Consider the following 17,558-nt stretch of genomic DNA (forward strand, 5'->3'; position numbering starts at 1 on the left):
TTTAAATGTGGCAGCAAAGCATGAAATTGTATATTTTTAATTATAAAAAGTTAAAAAATGAAGTAACAAATAAAAATTTCCAATATTTCAGTATAGAGTTAAGAACATATTCTTAAAAGTAAAGTTATAATGATATTTACATAGTATTTTAATGAATTATCTTGCCAATTTTTTATTTTCTTTCTTTATTTTCAAAATTATTTTAAAACTCCATCCTCCTTGCAGGCAGTAAGAGTGGAAAGCATAGATTATAGTGTCTAAAGATTCTCCTCCCAAAGGCACTAAGATGCCTACAGAAGATTGGGCCTTGTTTCATGCTCCTCGTGGGTTTTACAGACCTGCAATGGAGCAGTCGAGTGGTGTGGGACACAACCCGAAAAGAACGGCACGACGATTGTCTTTACTGCTTCGTAATCCATCCGATCCAATTCTTACAATTTAATTAAATTAATAATAATCAATTTAAATTCTCCAAAAATAAATTATTCTAATATAATAACTACATTTTGTTTATCCAAAGTAATTACATTACATTACGTTAAATTTGTAAACAATTGTTCAAAGTATTAGAACTTTTGTTAGTAAATTACAATTAAAAATAATTGTATTCCAAGTCATTATCCTATTCCATGAATGCAATTTTAATAATTAAACTGTCAAAGTGACAAATGACAAAGTACAAAGTTATTAAAATTTTATTTCATAAAAATATTAGAATGATACTGTAACAAAAATTGTTATTTATTTATTATTATAATACAGTCTTCGTAAGAGAACTTAAAGATATTCGGTTTGTTTAATAATTTATAAATTAATACCGTTCGTCGTAAAAATTAAGAGTCGTCCTTCTCTTCTTTTCGAGGCGAATCCTCCCATACGTACACTAAGTTCTTTGTCGCCGAGATCAAACAAGGTTTGGAAGGATGAGACGAGACAGAGTGTACCACTTTGCCGACGTGACTCAATTTTGCTTTGACGTTACTCTGAAAACAAAGCATAAAAGTACTTAAACTTTTTTGTATATCACAAAAATACTTTATTGTAGTCTTTTTTGTTTGTTAATTCTTGCAAGTAGTAAGAGTGCCTGTCAGTAGCCATGCTTATAAATGGAAAGCCAGGCGATCAGGGATGAGTGCGACACATCTAAGTTAACCAGAACCCAAACCCATGGTTTCCAGTCCCAGTGTGACAGATACCTTTAACATCTCGGCCATCTGGATGTTAACTTTATTGGAGTCAAAAATTGACATATAACATCTTTCCAATCACTTTCAGGAGAATTTAACATCAAAAAATCTTGGAAATCAACATAGAAACATGTTATTTATTGATTTTGGAATCCTATAAAGCAAGTTTTGTAAATTTTATGAAAGACTGGAACATTTTATTGAATTTCTTTTACTTAATTATGTGTAATAATACTTCACTAGTCAGCTAATTTAACAATTCAAAGAAATTCTTAATACCAAATTTACATATAATTATAAGAAAACTGTCGATTCTTGACATTTTTAAAATTTCATTTCTACCTATAAAACATTTATTGGTATTTTTCAAGCTTACAGGCAGTCAACTTTTCAATAGATAATTATCCTTTTATTCAATTGTCTTAGCTGTTCACAATGCAGTTATCGGAGACAATGAGCCATCACTTCACAATGGAAGCTGTCATTGACACGACTGTTTGCGCTCTTATTATTTGATTATCTCCGACAGAAAAATGCACGAGTGCATTAAAACCGGTTGGAATTTTTCTATTATAATACATTTAACTCGACAGAATTAATGCGATCTTAATTGTTTAAATTCTTCTTCATTTAGAGCAGCCTGACAAACAGCAAAATAACTTTTTTTTTTTAATAAACATAAAACAATTTTAAAAAATTTTTCATCAATATATATTCGTCGACAGATGAAGTTACAACAAACTTTACTGTGATACTGTATTTAGATATAATAAATATATATCTACGTTTTGTAATTTTAATCTATGAATGATAAAAAGAGCGGTCAGAAAGTCAGCTTGGACCCTTCCTACACCTCAGCATAAATATAACAATAACAAGCAGTTTGGAGTGGCTGCATGTTGTTATTTGCAACTCAGTTTCTTCCAACAAAAGGGTTTGAATGATGAATAATAATGAGGTTCAAACTGGTTTTAATCACTTGTAACCGAGTTTTGGACCTTCTTATAGATATATAATTCTATTTGTACCGTAGATAATCTATTTGTACTGTATATTTCCACAGATGAGACGAGGTATAAATTTTCGTCAATGTTTTATAGTTTTAGCATATATCTGTCCTATAAGACGAGCCCTGATTTCGGAGGCATTTTTTATGATCCAACTATCGTCTTATCTGCGGAAATATACGGTAATTCTTTTGGATAGATGCATCTTTACAAAACTGAGAATATTAATGCTATTTTACATTATATAAATTGTTCAAATTTAACATTAGAACAATAAATTATGTTACGATACTCACTGTAAAAACCATTTAATGCAGTAATATTTCTTGATTGAAAATAATCATAAAGGCGACAATGATATTCAGGAAAAATATTTCTAAAAATATGTTAGAATGTTGTTCGAATTTACAGAATGCATTTGAAAGCTCCACATTACTGCATTAAATGGTTTTTAGAGGAGGTATCTGTACAATTGCAGTTTGGAAAAGAGTAATTACTTAGGCTTATTATCAAACATAATGTAATTTTTTGATTAATAATTTTGTTTTCTAACTGTAAATATTAAAATTTCTATTTGAATTTTCTAATATTTATTCAAATACAGCATCAAGCTTTAATTGAAAATCATAATATAGAATGTAAATTTGATTTTTGTGTGGCCAATAACCTATCCACATCTCTGCATCTAATGCAACTGGCAGTCTTGTTTGATTTGAGGAATATCATAAATCATATTATGCTTTCAATATGTTTAAATTATGTAATAGTATTGAAATTAACGATATTGATAACAATCAAAAATTGATTTTAAACACAAAAACCATTTTTTTGAGTGAATTTATTCTATTTTGCATTATCTTCACATTCTCTGAAATTTTAGAGAAATTTTGTCAAGTGTTAAAGGCTACAAATCTCTATAATGTGCTGAACATTACCAGCAACTAGCAAATACAAAAAAGCCAAAAGATTCTCTCTTCATTCAATCCTACAAATAAAATAAAGTGTAGTGTGACTTGAACTTGTCCTCTTTATATTGAAATCATATGATACATTACAATCACAATAACAATACAATGATACAATGAATTACCAATGATTGCCTTAAAGATCGGGGCTATAATTTGGCTAATTAAATGATTAATATAAAATAATTTGTCACTAGAGTGAGGTGTTAAGTGCCATCTCTTAACTAGATTAATATTTATAATTTTTAATAAATTTATTTCAGAATGTTTTAAAATTATTTATTAAAGAACTGGCCAGGGAGGGGCTTGAACCCGCAATCTCTGCTTGCCGTGCGCTGCACTTGCCAGTTGCACCCAGTTACAATGATACATTACATAATACATGTAGCCTCATGTTCTGCATTTACTGTTGACCCACAATTTTACAGACCCTGACAATGAATTTCAGAAACAAATGCCTTGTAACCAGGCATTTGTTAAGGCATTTCAAATAATGTATTTCCAATTAATTCTAAATTGGAAATACATTATTTAAGATCAGACGTTGACTGTTAATTCGTGGAATGCCAGTAGACAACATGCAGAAAGTTATTTAGTTTGTCAGTTATATCCCTTGTAAAGACTTGTAGTTGACAAAGAAATCTTGGAATACAAATAGTGGCCACTTGTATTATTGGATCATTGCTTCTCCTGTTATCTTATTGTATTGAGTTTTAAACAATATAATGTATCATGCATATTTTCTACCAATTCGACACCATAAAAAGCTTAAGGATATTATTAATTTTTGTCTCTCCCAAGTGGTAAATTACTTGAAGTTCAACTTTACATGTTAATAAAGTATTGTAGCAATAAAGAAATTTCTTTAGTTAACTACAAGAAGCAAAAATATTTAAACAATTATAATATATTAAAAAATTTTCAAATAAAACTGATTACTATGCTAATTCATTCAATTATCACAAGAAATTATTTATTGTTGCAGTAATTTAATTAACAAACAAAAATTGTACAAAATTACACCCATAATTATACATAAACTTGTATTCGTACTTGACCTTGTTACTTAATAACAAGGTCAAGGTCGAGTATTCAATATTTCACAACACATTTTAGAATTAAAACTTACTTCGACTAAGTCCCAGCAATAAATTACTCCGTCTTCGGATCCCGAAAACACGTGGTCGTCGTTTTCGTTTAGACAACTGTCGATTCGATATTCTTCATTTTTGTGGCCGGTATATCTAAAATAACAATGTTTTAATTATTTACTTAAACTTTTTTTAATTAACTGAGAAATTACACAAATTTATGATATCTACGCCATCCTCATTTATGTATATTAACTCGGTATGGCAAAATTTTGAAAAATATGGCTCTTCAAGTTACTAAATTAGCTCGGCTCACCATCATTTGTACTTGAAGTACAATGGTAGTACTTGTAATTATTATTTTGTATTTTTCTACAATTTTAAATAAAATATAAGCAAATTATATATATAAAAATAACAATTTCAGGGTACTTTTAAAGATTATATTTGATAAATATTTAAAAGATATTAATTAAGATCAAAACAAAATCCATCAAAATTAATCCTTTTATTACTTTCAGTTCTTAGAATTACATGCAATGATACTAATCTTCAATTAATATAACTCCCGAGACCAAATCTGAATAAAAGCCAATTTTGAGAGATTTTTTCTTACTTTTTATGAGGATTATAATTCATTATACCAAGTAGAGATCGAACATAAACATGGATGTGTTTCAATTTTGATTAATAAATATAACACCTGAATAATTTGTTTGTTAAAATGTTTATGTATTAACATAAGACTAGACACTAACCAAATGCCGAAACTCTATCGGGCTAGCCTTAAACTAGCCCGACAGAGTTTCGGCATTTGGTTGGTGTCTAGTCTTAAACAACATCGCTAAACCCGATATAATATATCTATATTAACATAAATTTAGACAATAAGTATCATTCTTATTTTATAAATTTAATATGGTGCTTTGTTACTTTATTTAAACAATACGGAGTTTTGCACGGCATATAAACTTTCCACGTCGACACCTTAAAAACAATACTGTCAACTAACACATTGAAACTATTTCCAGCTAATGATCATCCACCCTGTGATGATGTCACCAACTCATGCCACAGGACATATATTTAGATGGTGTACAAATAAATACAAACGCAGTGATAACAATAAACATCTTTATCCGCTAACCAAACATTTCTGTGAATTGATTTGAAAATATTCTTTTGTAAATAGGAGAGTTTTGCTCTAGAGGATGTATATCAACTGCTGGCAGAATATCATTTATTACTTGTATTATATCTGGTGTCTCTCAATAAGTTCGTGAACTAATTGGGTTTGATTTAATGCATTAATAGCAATTTTAGGACTAACAACTGGTTTTGGAGAATGTTGGAGTCAAGCTCGTTTATTTGGAGAACCAATATTAGTTAGTCTTTTAGATTGCGACTGACTATAGAGTTCTTCAGTTGATAATACATCATGTCCAAGGTTAAAACGTTTTCTAGGTGAAGTGCGAGTTGGAAGCGCTTTCACTGGACTTCAAGAATTTAACTTACTAGGTGTTCTAGTATTTCGAGGGGATTATAAGATTTAGCTTTTTCTAAAGATGTCTCACTTTGGCACTTCCATAAATTAAGCAATGCAAAGGAGTGTGGGCAAGTGTCTATACCAGCATTATAAAGCCTTAAATGGGAAAATATTCTTTATATAGCATTACATAATATTCTACATCATTTAAGAAGAAAGACAATACATGGGTTATTTTGAGTCTATACAGTGGATTCTTACCCCCCACTTTTATTACTACAGCAGAATCTCATTTTAACATATTCCTCGGGCCACCAAAAATCCTTTATATTGCAAATGACAAATTTCCCACACACATAGGAAAATATCCATTATTTAACCCCTACATATAAGAAATACCTTGTACTTGAAATTATTCAGTCTCTTGGGATCTCTACTCTATTCTATATACATATGTTACATGATCATACACATGATCATATATTATGCTATATGTAGTACAGTATATATGACAAAGCTGAGAGAAACTATACTGTAAGCACACAAAGAGACAAATTACATATGCTCATTAACACTTCACCTTCACTCAATTTCATGATGATTTGTTAAAAAATCATCCATCTTGGTTTGTTTTGATGTCACTTTTCTGCTTATTGAATACAACAACCGTTTGATATAAGTGCCTTATCAAACTCTATAAATTCCTGGAAACACCTAAATATTAACTATATATTGAAAAAAATGCAAGGTTTACACAATAGATGGGTCTAGAAAAAAATCTGTTATCCCAAGTTATGGATCTGCTAAAGGAGGTAAAATTACATTGATTTGGAGGGACGTGGGAAGAAAATCCATTATTCTGAGAAATCTGTTGTCCCACAATCTGTTAAAATGAGATTCTACTATATTATGATTTATACAGCACCATTTAACCAGAAAAAATATTTTTTGTTAACTGTTTCTGTGCATTATTGTAACTCACCGTTTTCGGAAACAACAATAGGTTACATAATAATGAGGCAAGTACCAGACCAGGACTTTATTTAAAACTAATAATTTCCACAAACCACAGACAATATCAAAATCTTGTACAGCTTTCTCATAATAAAGAAAACGTTTTATCTCCTCCTCAAGCTATAAATAGTGTACAGCCAAACACAATTTCCTCGAACTTATCACTGACGTTTACCACCTTGGTCACCTGAAGCTCTCTCTCCTTTTGGTCCTGGCTGTTCCGCTTTTAATTGTTCATCCAGTGTAGCTCCGCACTGTCTAATTTACATAGGATGATGTTCCAGGATCGGGCAACGATGCAAACTAAGTTAAAAATTTTCGTTTTTTTGTTCTTTTGGTCATTGGTGCTTGGGAGTTTGTCCGTAACAACAAAAAAAAGGAACCAAGAAAAAGAAAAGAACAAAATAAAAATAACGCCCCAAAACAAGAATTAATGATCGGACATTGACTCCTTTACACCCCTCCCCTCTTAAAAAAAAAGAAATACTGGATATTTCTTTTATAGGGTTTGAAAAATATTATATACCAGTAAGGGTGCCCGTCCTGGTGCCGTAATATTGGTAATAAAGCTGTTGTTGTAGATATTTGTCGATGAGGAGGAGATTTACAGTTTCCTAACATCGATGATTGACAATAAATTGTAACCATTATCGGTGCTATTGTTTTCTTTATTCATTTCTTAGACCTCCGTTTGGCAGTCTGTCGGTAGTCTATTTTCTTTCGGGGCCGGAGTCGTCGGGGTGCTGGTGACGTCTGATCAAGAGGAACTGGTGATACGGTTGGAAATAAGTTGTATTTCTTAAGGTTTGATATATGATGTCGTCCATGTTTGGCTCCTGTAGCGGGGTCCTGTAGTTCGTAGACTAATGGCGATATCACCTTGGAAATTTCATAAGGTCCAGACCATTTCGGGGCAAATTTTGCACTAAAACGTTTGGGAGAACAAGAAATTGGATGAGTTTTTAATAATACAGGTGTACCCACCTTATATGAGAGTGGCTGCCGTCTTAGATTATACGTTCTTTCTTGTTGGCGTTGAGCCTTTCTTATGTTTCTCTGTGCTTGTTCTAGAATCTTTTGAAGTTCGTCATATTTTTCTTCTACACTTTTCTTCTTCCAATTGTTTGAGAGCCCGTTTCTTCTCTTTTCTTCTTCCAATTGTTTGAGAGCGCCCGTTTCTTCTTTCTTTTCTTCTTCCAATTGTTTGAGAGCGCCTTTCTTTCCGCACTAAGGGGTTGAGTTAGTGCGCGTTCAGGTAAACTTTCTCTCGAATCATCGGTTCGTTCCGCAGATCGGCGACTGGTCGGCTTTCTCCGAAATTCGTACTCCTTGGCAGTTCGCACTAAGTCATTAATAGAATAACAATGTCTAATTTCTAGATACTCACGTAAATTTAAAGGCATTTGAGTCGTTATACATTGGACGATTTCTTCGTCCCTGGAGTAGGGTTTCCACGCACGGTACAGCTGAACAGTGTCCCAAATGTACTGTTCGACACCAGACATACCATCATACGATTGGCTGAATAATTTCTTTGCTAGAGCGACTTCGTCTGTAAGAGGAGAATACAATTCTTTAAGTAAATGGGAAAAGAGAGGCCAGCTATTACCTACTCTTTTCCGTCCATCGTTTCTCCACCATTTAGCTGGAGAACCCTCTAATAAGAAGGCGGCTGTATCAACCCAACGATTAGCTGAGACCTGATTAACGAAAAAATATTGTTCCATATCTTGGATAAAGTCGGCCGCCGGGTATTCAGATGTCCCGTTAAATGTTTTAGATGGCGTAGGTTGAGCATTGACAATCACCACAGAGGTATTTGGTGTCACTGGTGGGAGGGGAGTAGATGTACCTGTTGGCGGCCTATTGGGTATGCTTCCCCCCGGACTGGTTTGGCTCACTTCCCTGGGATCGGGTCGGTTCTCGGCTGGCGGCTCCGCCGGCTTAAAAGATAAGGCAGAAGCGATACTTGCCATGCTTTGTGTCAGTGCAGCGACTTGCTGCGATAACGTTGTCAGCTGGTTTTGTAAAGTCCTGAACTCTTCACGAGTAATGGAATCTTCCTTAGACATTATTTTCTCGTCCACACAAAACAATTACACTAGCGGTTCGATCTGAAATAAACTCAAAAAGAACTTTCTTATGACCAATAAAGGTCCCTGTTCGGGCGCCAGTTATGTAACTCACCGTTTTCGGAAACAACAATAGGTTACATAATAATGAGGCAAGTACCAGACCAGGACTTTATTTAAAACTAATAATTTCCACAAACCACAGACAATATCAAAATCTTGTACAGCTTTCTCATAATAAAGAAAACGTTTTATCTCCTCCTCAAGCTATAAATAGTGTACAGCCAAACACAATTTCCTCGAACTTATCACTGACGTTTACCACCTTGGTCACCTGAACCTCTCTCTCCTTTTGGTCCTGGCTGTTCCGCTTTTAATTGTTCATCCAGTGTAGCTCCGCACTGTCTAATTTACATAGGATGATGTTCCAGGATCGGGCACCGATGCAAACTAAGTTAAAAATTTTCGTTTTTTTGTTCTTTTGGTCATTGGTGCTTGGGAGTTTGTCCGTAACAACAAAAAAAAAGGAACCAAGAAAAAGAAAAGAATAAAATAAAAATAACGCCCCAAAACAAAAATTAACGATCGGACATTGACTCCTTTACATTATTATATAGCTCAAACTATAGTTCCAAAACAGAACCTCAATTTGGGTGCTCTCCCCCCTTTTTACTTTTAGTTATTGTTTTTAACTCTCTGTAGGCACTAAGATGGCCTTTTTAACAAGCCCATTATGAGTTTGGCTAGGTCATCAATGAGGCAGGAACGGGGCCAGACAAATTCCTCACAAGAATTCCTGGAGTTTGTGACCCATCCAGATTCGATTCTGGGTAGGCTTCCACCTTAACTGTTCAGCCATCTGGCAATCCATTTAAACACTTAGGAAATTTCAAATTAATCAAGTCAAAGTTAGGAACATATCCATATTGTTTCTCACACATCACGTATTTTATATTTAAAAAATTAAGATAAAATATTTTACTTACTCTGCTAGCATTTCTCCAGTTTCTTTATCAAGAAGTTTCAATGTATTATCTAAACAACTGACCAAAATGCACTGACCATCCTTAGTAAAATTAACACAAGTGACAGAATCTGAAATTGTATATAAATAATTTATGAATTATTATGTTTTGATTAATATATATTTGATTAATTAAAACACTGTTTATATACTTGATATAGTGTACATTGAATACAACGGATTAGTGTATTTTTGTATCATTGCATACATTAAATTCGTGTTTTATTAATCTAAAAAAACTTCAAATTCATTCAAAATTTATCAACATGACTTTATTACTTCTTAATACACTAGACTCTTGCTAATCTGGCTATTTCATTCACAGAGAGGTGCCAGATTAGCGAGAGTGCTGGATTATTGAAAGTGTATAGGTGTAAAACCTTCCTAAAGGCAATGAATGAAGTAATCTGTTGCCCTGTGGTACCTTTTGGAGGCAGGAGAAAACAATACAGTGTTACTGATGTGCAATAATATATACAGAAATGAAATGTGAGTACACACAAAATGAGACATGTAAAGTAAAACATGACTATCATTTTCTTGGAAATGAAAATGTGTAGGCAATCACATTGGCAGATAATTAAGTGTGTGTACTGTAATTATATACATATACCGGGGCTGGCCAAATGTTACCATGATAGGAGCCATATCCATCAAAAATACGAGCAACGCATTCTCTATTAAAACTGTATTTTATATAAGTTTATATATATAAAGCACACTGGTTTAGCTATGATATATAATGCAGTAAGAGTCTAGAAAAGCCACCATGGATACAAATAGAATCTATTGCGATATACATCCTGACACAAATAGAATTTTAAAAGTTGACTGGAGATATAAAATGTCAAAGTTTACAATGTTAAGTCTACAGGCAAGGTATCTGACCCACATGAGCAAACCTAGTTTAATGTTATCAGAATTAACAAATCTTGAAAACATAATTTAAAACACACTTATATAACTTTGCTTATTGTGATCAGAATTCAGTTTTAGTTAACTATCTTCAGAAAAATAGGCAGTTTTAAGCTGTCTTTACTTGCTCAATGTATAGTTGACAACGTACAATTATCATCAGTTTTAACTATTGATTTAAATATTCAAAAGTTAATCATTGTAATCATTTGCTTGCAGTATTATAATTGAATTTCTAGCATTTCCTACTTCAGTTATATGCTAGTCATTGTTAAAGATGATACTGAAAAATATCAGCAGGCAAATAACACTGTATGAATTACTAATAATTTTTAATTAATTAATAAAGCTTAAAATCATATATTTTGAGTTATTTTAAGATTTTAACCCTTTTAATGTTGATTCAATAAAACCAGAATTTCCACTGATTATATCCTTATTTACCCTACTTAATGTTATCATTTTAGGTAAGCCCTAAAGTGATTACAACAAGTGGATATAAAAGAATGTTAAACATTAACATTCTTATTTTACTTTACTTACTTCCTAAATGATCGCTATACATTTCTCCTTTACGTAGATCGTATCTTCGCACGTGTCGATCCAGAGAGCCCGTTAATATTTCGTGATCGGACACATGTAAAGAAGTAACATTATCTTTCGCTTCATCCATTATCTAAAAACATTACTTTTTATATAAACAAATATTTTAATATAATCGTCGATTTAATTATTTGTAACAAATATAACCTGTATTGGGTCTTTGCTACGACTTCTACAATCCCAAGCTCGAACCGTACAGTCCAACGAAGCCGACAGAACGACACTCGATTCTTCGTTGAATTTAACTGCATTTACTTGACCTAAATTAATTACTCATTTAGTAATATAATTATATAGACAAAGAGAAAACATTGTGATTCAAATATTCACAAGTTCATACATTTTAATAGTAATACCCATTACAAGTATAAAAATAAACTTTCTTAACACCTATAAGACAGAAAGCCCTTATATTCTATATACACAAACATTTTGAACTACATAAATTTATCTGATTATCTTCAGATTGGAATTCTAATTTAACATAACCAGACAAATTATGTTCGTCTTACATTTATGATTAACGATAAATCGGTGATTCTTACTGCCCTTTCTCCGTTGCTCATACTCCTTTAACATGGGCTCTTATACTCCCATCAAATATTTATTAAGTTTCTTTCATTTATGACATAAAATTTTTTAATGTGTATTTTACCTAACTTTAGGTACAACTTAAATGATTAAGACCTTTCAAAATCTTTTAAAATTGTACTGGTACAAAACTCAAATATGTATAAAATTAATAATGAATTTTAGGATCTAATAAGGGAAGTAATGAGTTTTTGAGGATTTGTTTCATTATAAATCCTTAATTAGTAACAGAAATAAAGCTGTATATGTATACTTTTTCTGTAATACAAATTCTCACTTCTCCAAAGAATATATCTAAATTATACGAGGACAACTTCTGTCTGGGATTTCAGTAATACCAATGGAACTGTATGTGTTACCTGGTCCTAATTTATGTTTCCTTCTCTCGGTACTCCTTCTCCACATGATAAAATTTCTCCCGTTGTTTTAGCAGTGATAGAAATTCTTTTGGAGCCACTGCATGACAAACTCTGACTTGAAAGTTTCTGGATTAATCTTTTGTATCCCAAATGTTCTTTCAAAGAGCCAAATGGATGACAATCGCGTGGTGACAGATCCAGAATTTTCCAATCAAATCTGTCGATTCACCCCACCATGCACAGGGCCATGCTCTGACACTTGCTAAAAGACTTCTGTTCTACAGGCATAGTATCATTGCTGAAATGATGAAAATGTCAATGTGTGGAGGTCAAACCTAGAGAAATAAACATACTATGTAACATGGTTCCATTGCTATTATTGAAATTCCAGACAGAAGTTGAATCGCTGTTGTATTTGGAAATATATTTACATTAAACATTGTTTACTTGTCTATTTGAAAACTGATTTTAGAACAAAATTAATTTGAAGTTATTCTCAGACTAGATCTTACCTGCATGTCCTCGAAATTTTCTGACTGCTACCGATTTTGCAACGTCCCATAAAAATATCAATTTGTCCATTCCCCCGGAGGCAATCTGTGCATTGTCACACGATCCTTGGGCATCTAAAACTTCATATCCGTGACCCGAATACGTCTGCAGAAGAGTTCCCGTAAAGGGATTCCATAATTTAAGCGTCTTATCGCTACCACAAGTCAAAGAATAATTGCCGTCGACTAAAAAGAGAAAACTTTTAAATTATAAGAGTATAATTTTAAATTCTTTTTACGATTTATTATAAATTAACTATTAACTTTTCATTGAAATCTAATATATTTCAAATAACTGTATATTAATTTTTTATCTGTTACTAAATTGTAGCTGATTGATTGATTTATTAGCATAAGCTACTTATATACAGGGTAAGGTAAATCCTTTTATCTCGAGCAATATTGACAAAACTGACTTTCCATGTGCAAAGATAGTAATTGGATGGAATCCTCTACTTTTCAGTGAAGGTAACTTTTGCAACTGTCATCTTGAATGCAACTCACAATTTTAAAATGGGAAGGGGGTTGTCATGTCATATCAATAAATTGGTACAATTACATCTCTGAATGAGACAGTTGGGTCCTTATCAGAGCTGTAGACCATACCCATAGGAGCAAAAAGTCAAAGGAATCACATATATGACCCTTAGCCAAATATAGCCCCACGAAAGCAGCCTATTTCTGCTTTGGGTCACACATGATCGAGAGTTGCATCACTCCAATCAGACTATCACGTTTAACTATTTAGCTCGGACGATTACGGCAGCTTTAGTAGCCCACTCGACCATTTGTGGAGTACTTGATGTTATACGGTTTTAGGGGAGGCGAGGCTCGCACGCAGCACCACGGTGCGAGTATTCGCGAACATCAAAATGCACAACTACGTACGAAGTGTCATTCAAGAATCACTAACATTAGCTTTGACCAACAAGGTACAGTACATGGAGAATAAGCAGTAGTTCTAGTTCTTGGTAAAATCTGACTTTTGGAAGATAATATCTCACGAAGGGTTACACTTACAGGTACGGTTCCATTGATGTTTTGTTCGTACAGGGAGTCTATAACTTTGGAAATGGTGAATCTCTCATCCAAAGTTCATATCTTACCATTATTCACAGTTCTATATCTGTCTATTACAATGAAATGAAAAAATTACATATATTTACAATATAATATAAAAACAGCCTACAGTTTGCATCCTACTGTATAATGAAAGTAGATACATAATGCATCTTTCTGCTTATTCATAAGCTCATTAATTGTGAGATACACGGTGGTACTCTTGAGATACTCTTGGTAAATAGTGAATGGATGATCCTAAACTCATTAGTATCTGTGGGTGTTACGATGCGATATGCATTTTAATAGGATAGGTTAGCAATATCAATTGGTTGAAGCTGATTTTTAAATATCATTTCGATCTGTCGAATAAACAAACATACCATTAAATCTAACAGCCCGAACGGCTCCTTGTTTACAATCCAAATGGAGAGTATTGTGAATAGGCAGAGGCATGATCAACTCATTTTCTGAAATCTCGGAGACAGCATGGCACGTAAATTTCATAAACAAACCCTCAAGTGTTGCCAGATAAACGATTATTATCAGGTAGTGATGTTAAGAAAATTCAAGATATATAATGATTCAGGCTAATAATAACTTAAATAAATAATAAATATTTAATTTAATTTGAATATTTAAAATTTATAATCCCTTAACGTAATGCTAACTTAGGGATTTTCCTCCTAAATTTGGGGGAAGTCGTCAAGGTGGAGGGAAATTTAGAGAGAAAATTAAAGTCGGTATCATAGTGTAAGAACACTCCTATTGTTTGAACGTCAGGAATGTGGTGGTACTTTAAAAAATTGTATAGAAATTTTGCGATCCAAAACATAAAAGCATAGATACATGAAAATATCACTGAGAAATTTTATTTAAAAAACTCCGTGGTACAATATAGTTCTGCGAGTAAATTAAATATTTCTGACCGGCAAAATCACACAGTATGACTTTTTGGCCCCAAGTTAAAACCGCTCTAGCGCAAGAAAAATCACTAGGGAAAAGTAATGCGGAAAAAGAATACAGAAAAGTAATTCTATAGTGGTTCTGTGCGAAATATACATCGTGTCCTCGTCACATCCGGAAAATAATTTACGCAATCGGATATTATTGTAATGACGTCACAGCCGATATGGCCGAGTTGCAGGAAAACGCTATTGTAGCATTTAGTTGGCATGTCTGCGTGTCGATGGATGAGAATCTCTTCTATAGACGATTGCATAAAATTCCGATTGCTCTTTTACTTCAAATACTATATTCTTTCGAAACTCTTTATTATGCAGTGGTGATGACGCAATTCTCTACTTTATTGCTATCGGTGCAAGAAAGTCCTTTTCCCTATTACGTAAAGGAAAAGTTAGACACGATTTTCTGCACTGCTTTTGTGGTACGGAAAGGGAAAATTTCTCTAAATACGTGTTCCGCAATTTTTTCCATAAGGGGCTTTACTTTTTTTAACTCTTTTCGCCCTGTGGGCACTAAGAGGGCCTCCATTAGTAGGCCCATTATGGGTTCGGCCAGGCCCACAATGGGGCGACCGGGTGGTGAGGGACGGGGCCCAACATATCCGAACGGACCACTGAAATGGGTATTTCAGTGGGGTTGGAAAGGGATTACATAGTTGCGGAGCAGAAAAATTTATTGGGAAGTGCAGGAAGTGCGCGATTGTGTGTGTGTGTAAAAACAAATGAATGGACGCGTGAAACGGACTGGAACACGGTCCCGTGCATCGTTCATATTTATATTATTTCTATTTTTGGTGGTCCAAGGGTGTTCTTCCAACGGGACAGTGGGCCCCAGGGCCACCGATAAAGCGAAAATCCCAAAGGGGGCCCGGAGGGCGGCTCAAGAACGGGATAAGCCCGGAGAGCGGCCCAGGTACAAAAGGGGCCTGCAGGGCGGAACCGGAATCCTTATCTTAATTCGGATGTAATCGACCAACTGCGAGTTCAGCGCAGGGCGCCGGATCTGCCCAACAAGCAGGCAGTTGTCCCAGGGAACCCCCCGGCCGAGCAAAGGAGCTCGGATGCCTGTTGCATTACAGATTGTAAGCAACTGGCAATATAAGTCTATTGTTGACGCGCGGAATTGTAATTATTTTAAGAACAGCCAAACAATTCTTCACGTTTATTGCTGGTGTTTCACAAGTCTAAACCATTTATTTACAAAACAACTTCTCAAATTTTAAAAGTTTTATTTGAAATTCCATCTGAAACGTCTTCCTCGTACGGATTTCTTAAAAGTGTATCGTTTCTTCCATAAATAGTCTTAAATTCCCTCCCGACGTTGCATTTCGTCGTTATCCTGCCATCCAGTAACGACTGTTAGCATTCAAATTTCTATTAATATTAAAAAATTAGTTTTTAATTTACAATGTTTTATTTAAACAAAATTTTCTGTATCTGTGAACACCGCGTTGCTTTCTTCTTTGCTCTTCTTCCACTTATCATATCCGCATGCTGACGAAATCTCTGGTATCATCGGGCTGCATTTGAAAAAATTGTACTGTACACCTACGAATTTCCACTGTCGCCGCCGTCTTCCATTAATCTCCGGAACGGACTTAGAGAAAAGACGAGACCAGATGTGGAAACTCTAGGGCCAGGAGGCCCCGATTAAATATGTACGAACTTCCGATGCAAACCGGAAGTCACGTTATTTTAATTCAAAACGTTTTCACTCAAAGGTGTTAGATAGATGTTAAAGGAAAAGTATGATGTACAGTACAGGAACAAGCCACTGGTAATTTCAGGCGGAGAGCACACATTTTAAATTAATAATTGCAGTTTACAGTTTACGCCGATCCCTCTTCAGTCTATAAAACAATAAAATTGTTTTGTAGCATACAGTTAATAACTTTTTTAACAAAGATGTAAAATATGAAAATAACTTACAAAGGTTCAACCTGCCACCGATATTTTGAACCTGTCCGACATCAATCGCGTTCGAGTAACATTGTTCTTTTATTTTTATATGTGACGTCGTCGTTGCATACGTCATATATTAACATGCCGCTATTCAAACTGAGTTATAATTACTTTTAATCCCGGGATAAAATTATTTTTAAGATATTCAAAATATCTTAAAATCAAATGATATAATTATTTTTCATTTTTTAAAGTAATTTAATACGTTACGCAACCTCCAAAATTATATTAATAATGCTGTGTAAGATATATATTAAAAATTATTTTTGAATTACATAGAAATTTTCACAAATAAAAAAATTTATTAAAGTTTACTGGAAACTACATACAACAACAATAAAAATGCTTTGAATTGAGTTGAAAATTTTAAAAAATGAACTGAAAAAGGTAATTTTCGTGATTTAAATAAAACACAATACAAAATATTACTGTAATTTTTTATAATAAGATTTTAACCTTAACCTCTCAGTCATCCGGCCATCTGGCTAATGCCTCAAAACCGTCTCGGTTATCCGATCTTCTGCATTGTTACTTTTCATACATCTACGTTAATCACAGTGGAGTATGACAATTGCTGTCGGATCCAAGTACTCTATTTTCTGTCTAATATAATAGCGAGATTGAGGCCGAAGTTTTAAACGCGAAAACGTGTACGTCGGACGTTCAGCGCCACTTTCCTGTAAGCCTAGAAGTTTGACAATGGCGTT

At 33.6% G+C, this 17,558-nt stretch overlaps 2 protein-coding genes across 3 annotated transcripts in view; one reads left to right on the plus strand and one right to left on the minus strand.

The window, feature by feature from the left end:
- LOC136983153 (dynein regulatory complex subunit 2-like) overlaps window positions 1-17,558 on the plus strand; it is a 400,360-nt gene that overhangs the window by 72,338 nt on the left and 310,464 nt on the right. The window lies entirely within an intron of this gene.
- Window positions 215-14,433, minus strand: LOC136983159 (WD repeat domain-containing protein 83-like). Of its 2 annotated transcripts, XM_067279813.1 has the most exons (8): window positions 14,308-14,433; window positions 12,827-13,051; window positions 11,512-11,624; window positions 11,305-11,437; window positions 9,809-9,917; window positions 4,289-4,403; window positions 819-983; window positions 215-430 (listed from the first exon to the last, which is right to left on the minus strand). In XM_067279813.1, exons 1-7 carry the CDS (start codon window positions 14,429-14,431, stop codon window positions 834-836), a joined length of 969 nt encoding a protein of 322 aa, XP_067135914.1. In that variant the 5' UTR covers window positions 14,432-14,433; the 3' UTR covers window positions 215-430; window positions 819-833. The 2 variants fall into 2 exon arrangements, with proteins under 2 accessions (XP_067135914.1, XP_067135913.1); XM_067279812.1 differs by lacking the exon at window positions 215-430 and having other exon boundaries at window positions 678-983.

The sequence above is a fragment of the Centruroides vittatus genome, unplaced genomic scaffold (genome assembly GCF_030686945.1).
Source record: "Centruroides vittatus isolate TY-2023 unplaced genomic scaffold, ASM3068694v2 contig_877, whole genome shotgun sequence".
NCBI lineage: Eukaryota > Metazoa > Arthropoda > Arachnida > Scorpiones > Buthidae > Centruroides > Centruroides vittatus.

Excerpts from the sequence above, each read along its gene's own strand:
- LOC136983159 (XM_067279813.1), bottom strand. The coding sequence starts at position 14,431 with ATGAAATTTACGTGCCATGCTGTCTCCGAGATTTCAGAAAATGAGTTG. Across the intron at positions 11,625-12,826 it reads AAAATTTCGAGGACATGCAG|GTCAAGTAAATGCAGTTAAA; the intron begins GTAAGATCTAGT and ends TAATTAATTTAG. Across the intron at positions 11,438-11,511 it reads GTAGCAAAGACCCAATACAG|ATAATGGATGAAGCGAAAGA; the intron begins GTTATATTTGTT and ends TAATGTTTTTAG.